Consider the following 19022-nt stretch of genomic DNA (forward strand, 5'->3'; position numbering starts at 1 on the left):
TATCAGGGAAGCAAAGGCCAAAACATCGGCCTCTTTCTCCCCCTGGACGCCCGGGTCTTCCAAAACCCCAAAAATTGCCACCCTGGACTCATCACCACCCTTGTTTTTAGCACCTGGGACATGACCCCTGCAAATCCCTCCCAGTACCCCCTCAGCTCAGGGCATGCCCAAAACATGTGAACATGGTTCGCTGGTCCTCCCGCGCACCTAGCGCATTTGTCCTCTATCCCGAAAAATTTGCTCATCCGAGCCACCGTCATATGGGCCCGGTGAACGACCTGTGGATTACTAATCCAGTGATACCCCACCCTGATAACTGATGTGATGGATGGTTGCCAGTGGAAATTCAGTATGCGTCCTGAATCATTCTGAAACACAAAGCGGCACGGCAGCACAGTGGTTGGCACTGTTGTTTCACAGCTCAGGGTCCCAGGTTCGACTCCCAGCTTGGGTCACTGTCTGTGCGGAGTCTGCACGTTCTCCCCGTGTCTGCGTGGGTTTCCTCCGGGTGCTCCGGTTTCCTCCCACAAGTCCCGAAAGACGTGCTGTTAGGTAATTTGGACATTCTGAATTCTCCCTCTGTGTGCCCGAACAGCATACTTGTGACAATAAAGATTATTATTATAAATGATTGCAGCCAATGATTTGGCTGGAATAGTGCAATGCACATGACACAGCTTGTGAATATGTTCCAATACCTATGGAATTGAGCTTAATGCCATTAGAGCGCTAATGAAATGTAAACATTCAAATAAAGTTCTTCGACTTTGTCCTTCCAAAGTTGGGTTTTGGCTAGAGAGAGCTTAATAAGTAATATATGAAGGTGAAGATTGGTTACCGTTATAGGAAGGATGTGGAAGCTTTGGAAAGGGTTCAGAGGAGATTTACTAGGATGTTGCCTGGTATGGAAGGATGTAGAAGCTTTGGAAAGGGTTCAGAGGAGATTTACTAGGATGTTGCCTGGTATGGAGGGAAGGTCTTACGAGGAAAGGCTCAGGGACTTGAGGTAGTTTTCGTTGGAGAAGAGAAGGCTGAGAGGTGACTTAATAGAGACATATAAGATAGTCAGAGGGTTAGATAGGGTGGACAGTGAGAGTCTTTTTCCTCGGATGGTGATGACCAACACGAGGGGACATAGCTTTAAATTGAGGGGTGGTAGATATAGGACAGATGTCAGAGGCAGTTTCTTTACTCAGAGAGTAGTAGGGGTGTGGAATGCCCTGCTTGCAACAGTAGTAGACTCGCCAAATTTAAGGGCATTTAAGTGGTCACTGGATAGACATATGGATGAAAATGGAATAGTGTAGGTCAGATAGGCTTCAGATGGTTTCACAGGTCGGCGCAACATCGAGGGCCGAAGGGCCCGTACTGCGCTGTAATGTTCTATGTTCTATGCATAGATGGATGGCAATTGGAAGTGTTTGTTTTAAGGAAAAAGAATCATGGCACAATCTGATTGCTCAACTATGAAGCTTAAAGTAGATGTTTAGTCATAACCTCATTCCACAGACTGATGACAACAGCTCAGTGTTCCAGTTCCCATCCTGGAGATTAGCCCTCATTTTGGGCGGAATGATGGTTTGGTTTTACGTCCTGTTCTTCCTGATGAAAATAACCGGCCTCCCTCCTGCTCAGATTTAGGTTGTCAGAACAAGATGACTCAGAATATCCTAAAGAGTTTACATCGCGTTGAACTTGGCGGATATAACTACTGGCCTCTCTTCTCACAAATTGGAATTCGCCTTTACAGCTACGAGGAAATCCCGACCTTTTTAAAGGGAAACCCTTATATCACCGATGGATACAGAGCCTACCTGCCGTCGAGTTTGTGCATCAGAAGGTATGTTGGCATAGCTGCGACGAACAGAAATCAGAGGAGACGGGGAGAGATGTGGGTGTCGCTGGAATGACCCAGCATTTGTTGCCCGTCCCTAATTGCCCTTGAACTGAATTGTTTGCTCGGCCATTTCAGTTAAGATTCTACCACGTCGCTGTGGGGCCTGGAGTCGCATGCAGGCCAGACTGGGCAAGGACGGCAGATCTCCTTCCCTGATGAGACATTGGTGAACCAGATGGGTTCTTATGATAGTCGATGTTGGTTTTTATGGTCAATTCCTGATTTATTAATTGAATTGAGATTCCACCAGCTGCTGTGCGGGATTTGAACCCGTGACCCCCCAGAGCATTAGCCTGGGGCCTCTGGATTGCTAGTCCAGTGACATTACCACCTCCATCTCCTCTCTCAAGGATTAAGGTTGAGAAGAAATATACTTGGCACAGGGCTTACTAATGTTAATACCAATTTCTTTAATAATGGGAGCACAGGACGGCATGCTAAATTGCCCTTAGTGTCCAAAAAGGGTAGGTGGGGTTACTGGGTTATGGGGATAGAGTGGAGGCTTGAGTAGGGTGCTCTTTACAAGGGCCGGTACAGACTTTAAAATTTATTTATTTATTTATTTATTTTTATAAATTTAGAGTTCCCAATTACCTTTTCCAATTAAGGGGCAATTTAGCATGGCCAATCCACCTATCCTTCACATCTTTTGGGTTGTGGGGGCGAAACCCACGCAGGCACGGGGAGAATGTGCAAACTCCACACGGACAGTGACCCAGGGCCGGGATTCGAACCCGGGTCCTCAGCGCCGTAGGCAGCAATGCTAACCACTGTGCCACCGTGCTGCCCCTGGCCGGTACAGACTTGATGGGCCGAATGGCCTCCTTCTGCACTGCAAATTTTATGATTCCAAGACAATTATGGACAGGCAATAAATGCTGATCTTACCAGCAAAGCCCGCACCCCATGAATGAAGAAAAAGAATATAGCACTCAGAATTCTCCAAGCTCTCCTGATTCCCCAAAGCCTATTCACCACCGACATGCACAAGTCAGGAGTGTAATGGAACACCCTCCATTTGCCTCGAGGAGTTTGGTTCCCAACAATACTCAAGAAGCTCAACACCATCCAAGACAAAGCATTCCGCCTGATTGGCGCCCCGTCTACCACCTTAAAGAACCGCTCCCTCCACCCCCGACACACACAGTGGCGGCTGTGTGTACCATCACAAGATGCACTGCATCCACTCGCCAATTCTCTTCAGTAGCATGTTCCGAACCTACGACCTCTATCACTTAGAAGGACGAGGGCAGCAGACACATGGGAACACCACCCCTTAGAAGTTCCCCTCCAAAACCATCACCATTCTGACTTGGCCGAACTTCTGAGACTCTCTTCCTAACAGCACTGTGGATGTACCTACACCACATGGACTGCTGGGGTTTAAGAAGGCAGCTTGCCGCCACCGTCTCGAGGGCAATTAGGGATGGGCAATAAATGCTGGCCTTTTACTGAAATGCATTTCTTGTCTCCACCCTCTTGTTCACACCATAACCATATTGATTGGTTTAAATGTAAGGGTATTCGTCTGTTTATGTTATACTAAAACCTGCAGTGTGCGAGGCTGGTCAATGGATCCCACCAGGGTATTCTAGGGTACACTAGTCATTCGGAGCCTGGTCTAGCTCTTGCCCAACACCCCTGTATGTGCACTCCCAACAGGGGTAACCAAGTGTCAATGGGAATGCAAACCCGGTCTATGTTTCCCATTGTCTCCAAAGGGGGTTGCTGTCATTTTACTCCAGTGTGGCTCATGCTCATTTGGTGTGACCACGAGGTAAACTGCAATGATTCACGCCTATGTGTTGCATCTATCTAACTTGTAGCATACTGCATTGAAATGTAACAAGCACATATTTCACTTACATTGTTGTGTTTGCAATCTATTCCTGTCAAAAACAGCCTCTTCGTTTTGTCCAACGAGAGTGTGAATATATGGAGCCACTTGCTGGGGTTTTTCCTCTTCTTCGTCATGGGCCTACATGATACTTGCTTCCTGTTACCATCGTCGAACAGCACTCGGGACGATTACATTGTTTTCATTATTTTTGGCTTTTGTTTTCAGGTAAGCACGCACACTAACAGACAAAATCGCGGGGGAAGGCAGGTGGGGGGGGGGGTGGGGAGCAGAGGCTGGCAGAAGAACCTGCTGTGATTGGAAAAGGGTCGAGAAGGCGAGGGCAGAGATTTAAAGTAATTTGTAAAAGAAGCAAAAGTGAGGCAAGGAAAAACCTTTTCACCCAGCGAGTGGTCGGGGGTCTAGAATGTTCTGCCTGAGAGTGTGGTGGAGGCAGGTTCAGTTGAAGCATTCTGAAGAGTATCAGTTGCCTGAAAAGGAAGAACGTGCAGGGCTACAGGGAGAAGGCGGAGGAATGTCATTGGGTGAGTTGCTCATTCGGAGGGCCGGTGCAGTCACAATGGGCCGAATGGCCTGCTTCAGCGCCGTCACAGTTCTGCGAATTCTGATCCCAGGCATGGGCAGTGCTGAGTGGAGACCACGTGTCGGTGGGCCATTTCCATGTTGCTCAAATCATGTGTCCCCCATGAAGCTACTTTACCAAAGAAAGAAAAGCCTCGGAGAGAGTGAGGATGAGATTTACTAGAAGATGCCTGCGCCAGAGACGAGGGAGTGTGAGTTACATGGAGAGACTCAGTTCCTCGGAATGTACAGTTAATGGGAGATTTCATGCAGGCGTTCAACTTTATAAGGGGTTTGATAGTCCGTTACATTTCCTTGTAGCTTTTAATTTATTTGGATGGCAACAAATTCTGATATCCCCTCTTTCCTGCAATAATCTGGAGAATTCCCGTTAACTTTTTATTAATTCTTTCATGGAATATGGGCGCCATTGGCAAAACCAGCATTGTCCGTCTCCCATCAGCCCTTGCGAAGGCGATGGTGAGCCGCCTTTTGAATGTAACTGAGTGGCTCGTCGGCCACATCAGAGAGCAGTGAAGAGTCGGCCACATTGCTGAGGGTACAAACCAAACAAGATGAGATTGGTAACTTCCTTCCTCAAAGGACATTCCTGGGCCAGCTGAGTTTTAAAAACTTTAATCTGGTAGTTTCACGTTCGCCTTGGCTGATACTAGCTTATTGTTCCAGGTTCATTCAATTAATTGAATTCAAATTCTTCAACTGCAGTGGTGGGATTTGAACTCGTGCCTCTAGATCATTAGCTTAGGGCAGCACGGTAGCACAGTGGTTAGCACTACGGCTTCACAGCGCCAGGGTCCTAGGTTCGATACCGGGCTTGGGTCACTGTCTGTGCGGCGGAGTCTGCACGTCCTCCCCGTGTCTTCGTGGGTTTCCTCCGGGTGCTCCGGTTTCCTCCCACAAATCCCGGAACACGTGCTATTAGGTAATTTGGGCATTCTGAAATCTCCCTCCGTGTACCCGAACAACTGCGGAATGTGGGGCTGGGGGCTTTTCACAGTAACTTCATTGCAGTGTTAATGTAAGCCTACTTGTGACAATAAAGATGATTATTATTAGTAGTGGTAGCAGAGCCTCTATGCACCTATGCCCCAGTCATGTGTCAGTCACATGTGACCTGTCCTCACAACATGTTAACACAGGAACTTTCAGCAGAGGGTCACTGGATTACACGGCTACTTTCCCCCCCTTTCGGCCAGGGCTCAGTCCGAGGAACCTGAGCATCTTTGTTCTGCCCAGAAGGGATCATTTGGCTTAACAGTAAATGTATCCAACTGGAACTTACCTGGTTGGTCTTGCTTAGTTCTGCAGTGGGTGTCGAAAACTAAGTAAGACTCAGACAACAAAATACAGGTTAACATCAATAGTTAATTTATTTTACTTGCAACAAGGGGAGACCGCATCTAAGCAAGGGTTAGGGCAAGAATCCAAAGTACAACAATTCTCCTGCGATATTTATATGTAAACAAGTAACGCGTGACTTTGAATCTTCACCCTTACAAAAAGCCGTACTCAGCTTAAAATCCTAAAAGACCTTATTTAACTTAAAATCGTGACTCCTTAGAATGCCAGGATGCACTCAAGCTGTATCGACAATGTATCAATACATGCCTATGTGTGTGTGACAATGTGTGAAAACAGATGGATATAGTTAGGGACGTGACACGACAATACACAGGAAAGGGGATCCTCGGAGTCGTGGGGACTACTCTTCTTGCCCTGTTCGCAGTGTTCTGAGTGCACTCTAATTATGGCCAAGTATCCCATCATGCCTTGGGTATATTTAGCCAGAAATCTACATTGCCACATGGGCAGAAAGTTGATCAATTTGGAGATGCACCCTTCTTAAAAAAAAAGGTTTCGCTGCTAGCTTTTAAATTTGTTCAAACTATTTTGCTACTTGAAGATTTCATGAGTTAGAACGCAAAGACCGAAATCGATTTTTGCTAGCACATTTACTTTGTTCTACAGTGCACTGGTAATGAGCACATAGAGGCAGAGCAGGTCACAAAGTTATTATAAAGGCAGCTAGCCACTTACACGTCCTTTCTTCTGTTGAAAAAGGTTCTGCCAATTCACCATCACTCAACTAGATAAAGACAGGCATGGAACTATCGCGCTGCATCTCAGAGAAGCAAGCAAAAGCATACATTTCCTATCCTCACCTAACTGGAACCGCCCTCCAGGCCAATGATATCAGGGTTGAGAACAGCTAGGGTGAAGTTAGTAGCACAGACCATACTGTTTATTAAAAATTAGAGAGGGCTATTTGGTGACAATCAGGAGGAACAGAACTTTCTACCCCACCCGCCCCCCCTGTATTCCCTTCCTGCTACCCAAGTTGAGCCACTTAACCATCATATCTTTATTGATCCCACTTTCTGTTTGTTTTCAAGAAGCAGTTAGATATAACACTTTGGTATCAAAGGATATGGGGGGTGAAGGTGGGATCAGGCTATTGAGTTGGGTGATCAACCAAGATCATAGTGAATGGTGGAGCAGGCTCGAAGGGCCAAATGGCCTCCTCTTGCTCCTATCTTCTATGTTTCTCTTCTCACTTCAGTCTCTTTGCAGTTTGGGTCTCATCACTTCCCCCATGTTTTCTCAAATTTACGAAAGATATGGATAGTTTCCGATACGTTGGTTTGGTTTCTTTCCCCAGTCCTGCCGAATTGGATCATGAATCAGGTTTGGACGGTGAACCTTCAGCCAATTTGACATAATTTTTCCAGAATAGCCACCCTGCAGCCTTCCCACTCTCCAAGTGCTCAGACTCATTAAAGTCAAAACAAGTGGACTGACAGACTTATGCATCAAACTACTGTCCGATCGGAAATCCGAGCAACTCGTGTGAACTAATGGGTCACAGGAGGTTTTCCATTTGTAAATACAAAGCAACAGGAAAGCTTTAGATCACATGCACAGGGTGGTTAACACTGCTGCTTCACAGTGCCATTGATCCGAGATCGATTCTGACCTGAGGTGACTGACTGTGTGTGTAGAGTTTGCACGTTCTCCCCGCGTCTGCGTGGGTTTCCTCCGGGTGCTCCGGTTTCCTCCCACAGTCCAAAGACGTGCAGGTTAGGTGGACTGGGCATGATAAATTACCGCTTTAGTGTCCAAAGGTGAGGTGGGATAAAGGATTAAAGCGGAGGCTTGGGCCTAGGTCGGGTGCTCTTTCAGAGGGTCGGTGCAGACTCGATGGGCTGAATGGTCGGAAACAATTGCACAGGCAGCTGTGTCAGCACAGGGCTAAATCGCTGGCTTTGAAAACAGACCAAGGCAGGCCAGCAGCACGGTTCAATTCCTGTACCAGCCTCCCCGAAAAGGGCCGGAATGTGGCGACGAGGGGCTTTTCACAGTAACTTCATTTGTGACAAGAAGCGATTTTCATTTCATTTCATTTCAATAGCCAGAGAACGCAGATCGGAGATAATTAGGAAAAGGAAGTAGTGGCTTATTTAAAATGCAGCAACTTGTGATGATCTGGAAGGTGCTTTCTGTCATGTGAGATTCTATGACAGTCCACATTGGGTTCAAATACAGTTTTCTGGAGCTACGAGCTAGATTCCAAAAGAGCTGAGCCAAATTCCAGTTATTATTAAATCGCGTTGCATGTGATGAGAAATATTCAGCAGCATAGAACTGCCCGCACTGTTTACTGGGGGAATGCAGTGAGAAGGAAAGCACGAGGGAAACATTTAGGCTGGAACCTTCCAGCCCTTCTCCGCAGCGGGTTCTTCCGGTCCTGTCGATGGTGGCCCCCCCCCCCCCCCCGCCCAAACCGCGCGCTGCGTTCCACGGCGGCGGACGATGCTGGGCAGGGACGGAAAAATCCGGCCAATGAGACAGGCTGCCACCCCCGCTTGAAAATCTGTTGCCTGGGATGTGGGACCAGGTAATCCCACCCTGATTCTCGCCTACGCCAGAATCCATACAGCAATATTATTTGAATTTAAATACGTTATTTACGTTTAATTTATAATTCATGAGGACCATGGAATTCCTGCAGTGCAGAAGTTGGTCATTCAGCCCATCGAGTCTGCATTGACCCCCCCGAAAGAGCACGCTACCCGGGCCCACTACCCTCACCTTGTTCCCCTAAACCCCCACCTAATCGGCACCCCGTTGGACACCGTGGGGCAATTTAGCACGGCCAATCCACCTAACCTGCACGTGTTTGGACTGTGGGAGGAAACCGGAGCAGCCGGAGGAAACCCACGCAGACACGGGGAGGACGTGCAGACTCTGCACAGACAGTGACCCAAGGCCGTCACTGTGCCATTGTGGCGGACTTGTCCAATGTAGCACATGAGCTGTAGGATAGTATTACTGGCACTCATGATGTAACTAACTTGGGGGGGGGGGGGGGGGGGTCACTCGAGCCATAATTGGTTCAATTAAAAAAGATGCGGGCTAGAAATGTTATCCCACTGATCCACTTTGTTTTTTATTCCCCCATCCCCTCCCCGGCTCTATGGCAGGATATTGTGATTATTTAATGCTATCTGCTCTGGTATTGTCCACAGTTCTGCATGCTGTGCTCGGCGGGGTACCATCTCTTCTGCTGCCACCATTCCGAGAAAACCAGCCAGCAATGGCTCGCCCTCGACTATGCTGGCGTTTCAGTGGGAATGCTGGGATGTTACGTCCCGGGCGTCTTCTATGCCTTTTATTGTGCTGAGGTGAGCATCTTTTATTTGTCCATTGTTAAATCAAGTTACTCTCGCTAAATCGAAGAAAGTAGGCGTCAGAACGATCACAAGCCCTCAGCGGGTACAGGGGCCGCGCGGATATTTAGACATTTGCCCCGAGAGGGACTGATGACGCCCAGGCCTCTATTCACGGAGGCTTTGGGATGAAGGGTTTTTGCTGTTTGATAACTTTTCTACAATCTTCATTGGTATAAGCCCGCACTAATTACCCCTTAATTTATGAAAAAAAAGTAGACTTGGTATTTATACATAGCCTGGCCACCCCTCCCAAATGTCTCAAAGTGCTTTGTCAGGGCTGTCTGTGCACGGTGAGTTTGCCCATCAGTTGGATCCAGGCTCCAGCCCAGATGGTAGAATGTGATTTAACAGCGATTTACAGTCCAAAAATGTGCAGGTTAGGTGGATCGGCTAAATTGCCCCTTCGTGTCCAGGGAAAGCCAGGTTAGGTTACGGGGATAGGGCGGGGGAGTGAGCCTAGGTTAGGGTGCTCTTTCAGGAGGGTCGATGCAGACTTGATGGGCTGAATGGCCTCCTTCTGCACTGTGGTTATTCTATGCTTCTATTCTAATGGGCTAATTTGGGCATGAGATTAGTGATGGGAATAAACCAGCAGCATTCCTGCTCCTTGCCACTTACGCAAACCCGGGAAGCAAGTACAGTCGCCCCTCGTAGGAGCAGCCCACGCTTGTATAGTGCGCAGGAGAATGTTACAGAGTACTGTTCCCGGGAATTGGCCAGCTGAACGGCAAGTCAGGGTGAGGTGAATACAGGGTGTATGCCAACTGAAGAATATCTTCAGAATCCTGAAAGCGACCCCGTTTGACCCACATCATCCCAAAGAATCGAATCCAGGCGATTTTACCTGGTGAAGCTGTGAAGTTATCGGTCGACGGTTCTGACGCCGATGAGGGCGTTCTAATCTGAGTCGGTTTACCCTGAGCCCTGAGCACAGGGCTAAATCGCTGGCATTTAAAGCAGACCCAGGCAGGCCAGCTGCACGGTTCAATTCCCGAACCAGCCTCCCTGGAATGTGGCGACGAGGGTTTTTTCCACAGCAACTTCATTTGAAGCCGACTTGTGACCAGAAGCAATTTTCATTTCATTTACTAATCAAATCATGAAAATGTCTCGCCCGTTGAAAATGACATTGGCAGCAGAACGCCGTTCAAAGATATTTTAAATGTCTCCAAATCTGAAATGTCAATGCGTTTTCGTAAACGACCATTTGAAAATTTGTCCTCGATCCATGGCACCCAGTATATAAGGGTTTAATTATGTTTGTTTTTATTCCTTGTCAAAGCAGTATTGGAGGCAAGTGTACCTTATAACCGTGCTGGCCATGATCTTTGTGATGTTTCTCACACAAATCCATCCGCATTATGCTTCCCAGCATTGTCACAAGCTGCGCATTCTCCTCTTCTGTTTTATTGCTGCGTATGGACTAATCCCCACAATTCACTGGATATTTCAGAACGGAGGTATTGGGGAACCTGTGGTCAAGGTAGGAAGGACTGTCTCGCCGGTCTGTGTTTTATGTTTCTGTGAGATCCATACTGTTTGGTTTCCATACTTTAGTTTCTCGTGTTTATGATGATTTCTTGGCGATTCTCAAAATGAATAATTCTCGTATTACCCAGCGTGGCTTTGAACCGTAAAGGCCAAGAAGATACTGGGTTCAGCCCTTGCTCTCTCCTGCGTTGGCCGTGTCCCAGCTAAGCTACCATTGGCAATCCCACATCAGGATTAGGAAACGATAAATGGTGAAGTTTTCAATACAAATATTTCTTGAGAAAAAAAACAGGATTAGGAAACGATCTAGCACAGAAGGCCGTTCAGTTGGTTGTGCCCATGTCAGCTCGCTAAGAGCAGGAAGCTGGCCTTATTCCCGCACCTTTCCCCATAGTCCTACAATTTTTGTTCCTCCCCGGGAGCCCATCCAATTCTCTCTTGGAAAAACGCGGATTGAATCTGCCTCCGCCACACTCCCGGGCAGTGCATTCCGGATCCTGACCATTCGTCTCGTGGAATGTTTTCCCTTCATGTTGCCGTTGCTTCTTTTGCCAATCTGTCCTCTTGACCCTTAAGCCAATGGGAATAATTCCTCTCTTGTCCACTCTGTCCATGATTTTGAACTCTTTCTTTAAACCTCCTCTGAACCTTCCCGCAGGAGAATAACTCCAGCTTCTCCAATCTTTTTTATTAATTTGTTTACGGGATGTGGGCGTCGCTGGTTAGGCCAGCATTTATTGCCCATCCCTAGTTCCCTTCAGAAGATGGTGGTGAGTTGCCTTCTTGAACCTCTGCAGTCCTTGGGGTGTAGGTACACCCACTGTGCTGTTAGGGAGGGAGTTCCAGGCTATTACCTCAGCGACAGTGAAGGAACGGCCGATATATTTCCAAGTCAGGGTGGTGAGTGACTTGGAGAGGAACCTGCAGGTGGTGGGGTTCCCAGGTATCTGCTGCTCTTGTCCTTCCAGATGGTAGTGGTCATGGTTTTGGAAGGTGCTGCCGAAGGAAGCTTGGTGAGTTACTGCAGTGCATCTTGTAGATGGTACACACAGCTGCCGCTGTGCATCAATGTCTATCTCCCTGATTGATGTCCCTCATCCCTGGAACCATTCCTATAAATCTCTTCTGCATCCTCTCTAAAACCTTCCCGAGTCGTGATTCCCGGAATTGAAGGTGTTATGGGCCAGGGATTAGAGAACCCCAAAGTGTGTCATGGAATTCACCTGTCCCACAACTTTTAATAGATTGTGGTATGGGGATCACATGGCCCACTGTACAGGTGTGGTACAGAAGATATGGAAAAGTATTTTTTAAAGCAAAACAATGTTTATTCTATGAACTCAAGTTAACCTTTTTAAAACATACAGTGAACATCTTAGCATCCATCAATTCAAATACAACCCCCAAAGAATACAACACTAAGTAATCCTTAATAACTTCCCAAACAACATCCAGAAGACAAAAGAAACACCTTTTAACAGAAGCACATCAGGTTTACATTCACTACTGAGAACATTTATAATCTGAATTCACCAAATGATCAAGAGATAGTCTTTTCATGGCAGAGAGATCAACAGTGCACCTGCTCTGTCTGGCTCTGCAAACTCCACGCGGACAGTGACCCAGGGCCGGGATTCGAACCCGGGTCCTCAGCGCCGCAGTCCCAGTGCTATCCACTGCGCCACATGCCGCCCCAGAAAAGTGTTATACTGACCACTGGGAACTCCACTGTATATCTTCTCCCAGTCCAAACAACAACCGTTTCACCACCGCTCTCTGTTTCGTGTCATGCAGACAACTTTTCCTTTAAGCCTGTCATGTGGCACTTTACCAAATGCTTTATGGAAGTCCATAGAAACTGTAGCAGCCCCATTCCTTCATCGATCACCTCTGTGTTACCTCTAAAAGAAGAAATCAAATGAGGTCAACATTATTTGTCTTTAACAAATACATGCTGGTCTGCCAACAAGTGCAACCAATTGTGGAATAATTGGTGGGGGAAACCTGGGCAAACCGAAGTAAAATACTGTGAAATCTAGAAATCTGAAATAAAAACGCAAAGTGCGGAAAAAAAAAATCTGTGGAGGGAGAAATAGTTAACATTTCCGAACCCAAATATGATTTTTCTTTGAAACACAATAGTGCTAGCAGCTTTCAGAACTAAGCATTTACCAGGACAAATTTTAAGGAACTGTGGGTATCGACTGTCTTCTACTTGGAAAGTTCCAGTTCTTTTCAATCCGTCGGCCTTTTATCATCAAGTGGAATCAATATTGTGGCTCGCCTACCAAGAGCTAACCTGCAGGAGAAAAACGGGAAGCAAGGTCGAACCACAGCAATAAATAATCATCTGAAGGACAGTGAATACATTGTATTTACAGCACACTGACAAGGCTCTCTTCTGGGTAGCGTTCTGGGTCAAGAATTTAATTCACAGGCCCCATATGTTGCAGTACAGAAAGCGGCTGGAGAGTTTGCCCGTCTGCCTCCAATCTCAGTCAAACGTTAATGCTGATAACCTGGGCAGAAAGAAGAAAGAGAGCGTGAATCATATCGATTAATCATCTGCCTTGTATTCCTGTGGCAAGGTGGCAGCACGGTCAGCATAGCGGTTAGCACTGTTGCTTTACAGCGCCAGGGTCCTGGGTTCGATTCCTGGCTTGGGAGGGGGGTCGCTGTCAGTGCGGAGTCCGCACGTTCTTCCCGTGTCTGCGTGAGTTTCCTCCGGGTGCTCCGGTTTCCTCCCACAAGTCCCGAAAGACGTGCTAGTTAGGTGAATTAGACATTCTGAATTCTTACCCGAACAGGCGCTGGAATGAGGCGACTAGGGGCTTTTCACAGTAATTTCATTGCAGTATTAATGTAAGCCTACTTGTGACATTAATAAATATTATTATTATTATTACAATGAAGGTGTTAGGAAAACGAAGGTCATTTTGAGGGATTTATATTTGTATTGGTAAACATTAGAAATAAGGTATAGTTTTAAGTGGAACGGTAAAACCAGTAGTTAAATTCATACTGGACCAAGGTGTTTGTATGTGTGGGAGTTAGTTTTAATTCTAACTGTGGTTCTATTGTGCTTAGAGAGCGTTACAGTGTGAAGAGTAAATAGAAATACGCTGCTGCTTAGCAACAGGAGGCCAGGGAAGGGCTATCCTTGGTTCTTAGTTTTAATTGCAAGCCAGAGCAGTTGGAGATAAGTAGTGAGAGAGCAGTTGGCCCTCACAGCTCTGCTAGAGCAGTTGGTTTTAGATGTCTAAAAAGGGAACATCTCTCTCAGCCTTGGTAGAAGAAAAGCCATACGATGGAGTAATGGTTAAGAAAACAGACGCCGGGAACCTAAAGTGCAGTGAGTCAAATGAAGAGATGTTTTTAAGAAGTTTGGAGTTAGTGGATGAGAGGAAACTGGGAAACAGAACAGGTTACAGTTCAGTAAAGTTACAGAGGTAAAAAGGCATTGGATTGTGAGTGGCCTGAAAGATATCTGCAATCGTGCCAAGGTTTGTGCGAAGTTATTACAGTTTGGGACAAATTCATTGAAATAATTGTGGAAATCGATGTCTGGACCTCCGACTTTGTGTAAAAGCCTTGAAGACAAAGGAGCCCTGGAGGGAGAGGTGTAAAACCTGAAAGAGAAACCTCAATGGAAGCAGCAAAGGGAAAGCATTATTGAAAAGAAAATTTCCCGTGGCACTGCACTGCTGCCTCACAGCGCCAGGGACTCGGCTTCGGTTCAGTCCTCGGGTGACTGTGTGGAGTTTTCACATTCTCCCCGTGTCGGCGTGGATTTCCTCCGGGTGCGCCAGTGTCCTCCCACGGTCCAAAGATGTGCCGGTTAGGTGGATTGGCCACGATCAATACGCGGAGTTATGGGGATAAGGCGGGAGAGTGGGCCAAAGTAGCGTGTTCTTTCGGAGGGTGGGTGCAGACTCGATCGGCCGTATGGCCTCCGTCTGCACTGTGGGGATTGTACGAATTCATAAGTGACTTTTGAAAGTACAATTTGAAATCACTAGTGTGGCAGCCAGATTTCAGTAAGACAAGGTGGCTCATGGTGTAAGAATCATCCGGGGGGATTCTGAGGAGAATTCCACAAACATTCACTTGGGGTTCAGAGTGGAGAGTGTATTTGCCCACAGACATCCTGTGTGCTTAAAAGGGACTTTGTGTTCATAGGACCATTGTAGATTAAGATGTACTTTGTGATCCATGTTAATCCTAAAACCTGTGTGTAATTGTTAAACTAAGGGGGGGAACTAAAGCCGCATTGTTTAAATTTTTAATTGGCAATGGGTTGAAGGGTTATGGAGAATGGACAGGACGGTGGAGTTGCGACCATGATGGGATCAGCCATGATCACATTGAGGGTGTTTAGGCTCGGGAGGCTAAAGTGCCGGCTCCCGTTCCTAGGTCATGTGTTCGAGGGAGGAGATGCTCTGGCTGATTGCCAGAATAGAATGGCGGAGCAGACCTGATGGGCCGAATGACCTTATTCAGCTCCTATAAAGGGCGGCATGTGACGCAGTGGTTAGCACTGGGACTACGGTGCTGAGGACCCGGGTTCGAATCCCAGCCCTGGGTCACTGTCCGTGTGGAGTTTGCATATTCCCCCATGTCCGCGTGGGTTTCACCCCCACAACCCAGAAATGTGCTGGTTAGGTGGATTGGCCACCTTAATGTGCCCCTTAATTGGAAAAGAAAAATAATTGGCTACGCTAAATTTATTTTAAAAAAAGAAAGAAAAGAAAATTCTGCTGCTAGAGAACGTATAAACTGTATTTAAAAATGGATTTTGACATGAGATGGGGTTTGCTTGAGTGGAGATTAAGACAGCAGTTAGGCGATAAAAGGTCTCATTTTATGGTTAAGCATTGTTTAACTGGTAATTATAAGCAATATTTCTGTGGTGTTAGGGTAGTTTTAAGACCATGTTAATAATAAAGTTTGTTTTAATATACCATATCCCAACTCATGTGTGGAATTATTCCTGGAGTGAAGTATCTTTAAAAAAATATTGCTGTGTCTGTCCGGTATCTTAGCACAGTTTGGGGTCTGGTCCGAGATAGTAACAGGGACTAGCCCCTTGAATAATTTACAATCTAGGTTGATCCATCACAAAGTTTATCCATCTTGGGTGTGTTGTTATCCTAATTGTCTTTCAAATAAATGCTTGATCATTTGTATTCTTCCAAGATTTATTGATGCAATAATTAGTTACAGGGTCTTGCATCTTAAAACGTTTTTAGTTTCCAATAACAAAGGCTTGCATTTTGCAGTTCACCTGCTGCACTGGCTACAGTCACTGATGCACAGGGGCAGCCGTATGTACCAGATACGAGGTGCACTGCAGGAACTCTCCAAGGCAGCTTAGACAGCACCTTCCCAAACCACGACTGTTGTCATGTAGAAGGACGAGGGCAGCATATAGTTGGGAACACCGCCACTGGGAGTTCCCCTCCAAGCCACTCATCATCATGACTTGGAAATATATCGTTCCTTCACTGTCGCTGGGTCAAAATCCTGGAATACCTCCCTAACAGCACTGTGGGAGTACCTACTGTAATGATATGTATATTGTCTGGGATGCAAGGAGGTAACAAGTTAATGAAAATGCTTCTTACTAGAGGGAACCACAGAACAGTCATATATACATATATATCATGTGACTTTGAGGATTCTGGGAGTTGGAAGGTAGGTAGAAGATGGTGAAGTAAGGAGCAATTGTACTTGAGAGTTCTGTCGTTAGAGATAGCATAGTTTAATATAGAAACCTTCTACTTTAGGAATGTGAACGAGTCTTAGTAGTGTAATACATTTATAGTTTTGTTCGTGAACAAAGCGTGTTCTTTATTTAACATTACGCATCCAAGCCATCCAGGTGAAGCAGAATAGAGAACACAACACCTACACCACATGGATTCCAGCCGAACAAGAAGGGAGCTCACCACCACCTTCTCGGGGGCAATTAGGGATGGGCAACAAATGCTGGGTCTGGCCAGCATGAGTTAATTTAAAAAAAAAAGCAATTTGGAGTGTGTGGCTCAGGTCATCCATGCCTCACAGTGTGAAATGATTGCTTCCAGATAGCATTCTGTATGTCTGAATCTTTTTTTAAAAAATAATTTTTATTCAAATTTTCACAAAATATCATTAACAAAAAATACTAAGAAAAAAAGAACCCCCCCCCCACCTCCGTTAATACAAAAAGGAAGAAATAAATTAACGCCCGTCATTAGCAAAGAACAAATATACACGTCCCTTCAGCCCAAAACGAAGAGACGACTCCCCCCCAGGTTGCTGCTGCTGTTGGCCTTTTTCTACCGTTCTACCAGGAAATCCAGGAATGGTTGCCACCTCCTGAAAAACCCCTGCACCGATCCCTTTAGGGCAAATTTCACCCTCTCCAATTTAATAAACCCCGCCATATCGTTGACCCAGGCCTCCACGCTTGGGGGCCTCGCATCCTTCCACTGAAGAAGAATCCTCCGCCGTGCTACTGGGGACGCAAAGGCCAGCACACCAGCCTCTTCCGCCTCCTGCACTCCCGGCTCCTCTGCAACCCCAAGTATTGCGAGCCCCCAGCCCGGTTAGACCCTGGATCCTACCACCCTCGACACCGCCCTTGCTACGCCCTTCCAAAATTCCCCCAGCGCTGGGCATGCCCAGAACATATGGGCATGGTTTGCTGGGCTCCCTGAGCACCTAATGCGCCTGTCCTCACTCCCAAAAAACCGGATCATCCTTGTCACGGTCATGTGAGCCCTATGCAGCACCTTAAACTGTATGAGGCTAAGCCTCGCACAAGAAGAGGAGGAGTTCACCCTTCCTAGGGCGTCCGCCCACATCCCCATCTCAATCTCCTCACCCAGCTCCTCCTCCCATTTACCCTTCAGCTCCTCCACCGAGGCCTCGTCTACCTCCTGCATCACTTGGTACGTTACCGAGATCCTCCCCTCTCCAACCCACACCCCCGAGAGCACCCTGTCCTGAACCCCACGCGGCGGCAGCAGAGGGAACTCCGCCACCTGCCGCCTGACAAACGCCCTTACCTGTATGTACCTAAAGGTGTTCCCCGGGGGGAGCCCGAACTTCCCTTCCAGCTCACCCAGGCTCGCAAACTTCCCATCTACAAACAGGTCCCTCAACCTCCTAACACCTGCCCTGTGCCAACTCAGAAACCCGCCGTCCATTCTCCCCGGGATAAACCGGTGGTTCCCCCGTATCGGGGACCCCATCGAGGCCCCCACCGCCCCCCTGTGCCGTCTCCATTGCCCCCAAATTCTGAGGGTAGCCGCCGCCACCGGGCTTGTGGTATACCTCGTTGGAGGGAGCGGCAGCGGCGCTGTTACCAGCGCCTCCAGGCTCGTGCCCACACAGGATGCCATCTCCATCCTCTTCCATGCTGCCCCTTCCCCGTCCATCACCCACTTACGCACCATCGCTGCGTTGGCAACCCAATAATACCCACAGAGGTTGGGCAGCGCCAGCACCCCCTATCCCTGCCCCGCTCCAGGAACACCCTTCTCAACCTTGGAGTCCCGAGGCACCCACACAAACCCCGTAATCCTCCTGTTAACCCGCCTGAAAATGGCCTTCGGGATAAGGATGAGGAGGCACTGGAACAGGGACAGAAATCTCGGGAGAACCGTCATCTTGACTGATTGCACCCTACCCACCAGAGACAGCGGCAACATGTCCCATCTCTTAAACTCCTCCTCCATTTGCTCCACCAGCCTTGTGAAGTTAAGCTTATGCAAGGCGCCCCAGCTCCTGGCCACCTGGACCCCCAAGTACCTGAAGCTCCTCTCCGCCCTTTATAGTGGGAGCCTATATGTCTGAATCTTTTTTGTCACTAGGAACATGGGCCGGGATTCTCCCTGACCCGGCGGGGTGGGAGGGTCCCGGCGTAGCGGAGTGGCGCCAACCACTCCGGCGTCATTCTCCGTACCTTTAGGGGCTAGGCTCGCGCCGGAGTGGTTTCCGCTACGCCGATGGCGCCACATCCGGCGCCAACGGCCTTTGGCGCTGCGTTGCCCGGCGTCGGGGCTGGCCGAAAGGCCTTCGCCGGTCTGCGAATGCGCCGGAGCGTCAGCGGCCGCTGACGTCACCACCGGCGCATGCGCGGTAGGGGGGGGGGTCTCTCCCGCCTCCGCCATGGTGGAGGCATGGCGCCGGCGGAAGAAAAAGAGTGCCCCCACGGCACTGGCCCGCTCGCCGATCGGTGGGCCCCGATCGTGGGCCAGGCCACCGTGGGGGCACCCCCCTGGGTCCGATCGCCCCGTGCCCCCCTCAGGACCCCAGGGGGCCGCCGGCGCTGCCAATCCCGCCGGCACCAGAGGTGGTTTAAATCACGTCGGCGGGATTGGCCTGTCAGCGGCGGGACTTCGGCCCATCGTGGGCCGGAGAATCGCCGCGGGGGGGGGGGGCACGCCGATCGGCAGGGCGTGATTCCCGCTCCCTG

The 19022-nt window shown here is 48.2% G+C and overlaps 1 protein-coding gene across 5 annotated transcripts in view; it reads left to right on the forward strand.

Annotated features, from left to right (window-relative positions):
• LOC119956064 (progestin and adipoQ receptor family member 3-like) overlaps positions 1 to 19022 on the forward strand; it is a 53826-nt gene that overhangs the window by 16748 nt on the left and 18056 nt on the right. For 4 of the 5 annotated variants that reach the window (XM_038782893.1, XM_038782889.1, XM_038782894.1 and 1 more), the window contains 4 exons: positions 1636 to 1840; positions 3800 to 3962; positions 8864 to 9019; positions 10350 to 10550. In XM_038782893.1, the coding sequence (XP_038638821.1) occupies positions 1636 to 1840; positions 3800 to 3962; positions 8864 to 9019; positions 10350 to 10550 (725 nt within the window). The remainder of the gene's footprint in view (positions 1 to 1635; positions 1841 to 3799; positions 3963 to 8863; positions 9020 to 10349; positions 10551 to 19022) is intronic. The other variant, XM_038782891.1, reaches the window with a different exon arrangement.

The sequence above is a fragment of the Scyliorhinus canicula genome, chromosome 22 (assembly GCF_902713615.1).
Source record: "Scyliorhinus canicula chromosome 22, sScyCan1.1, whole genome shotgun sequence".
NCBI lineage: Eukaryota > Metazoa > Chordata > Chondrichthyes > Carcharhiniformes > Scyliorhinidae > Scyliorhinus > Scyliorhinus canicula.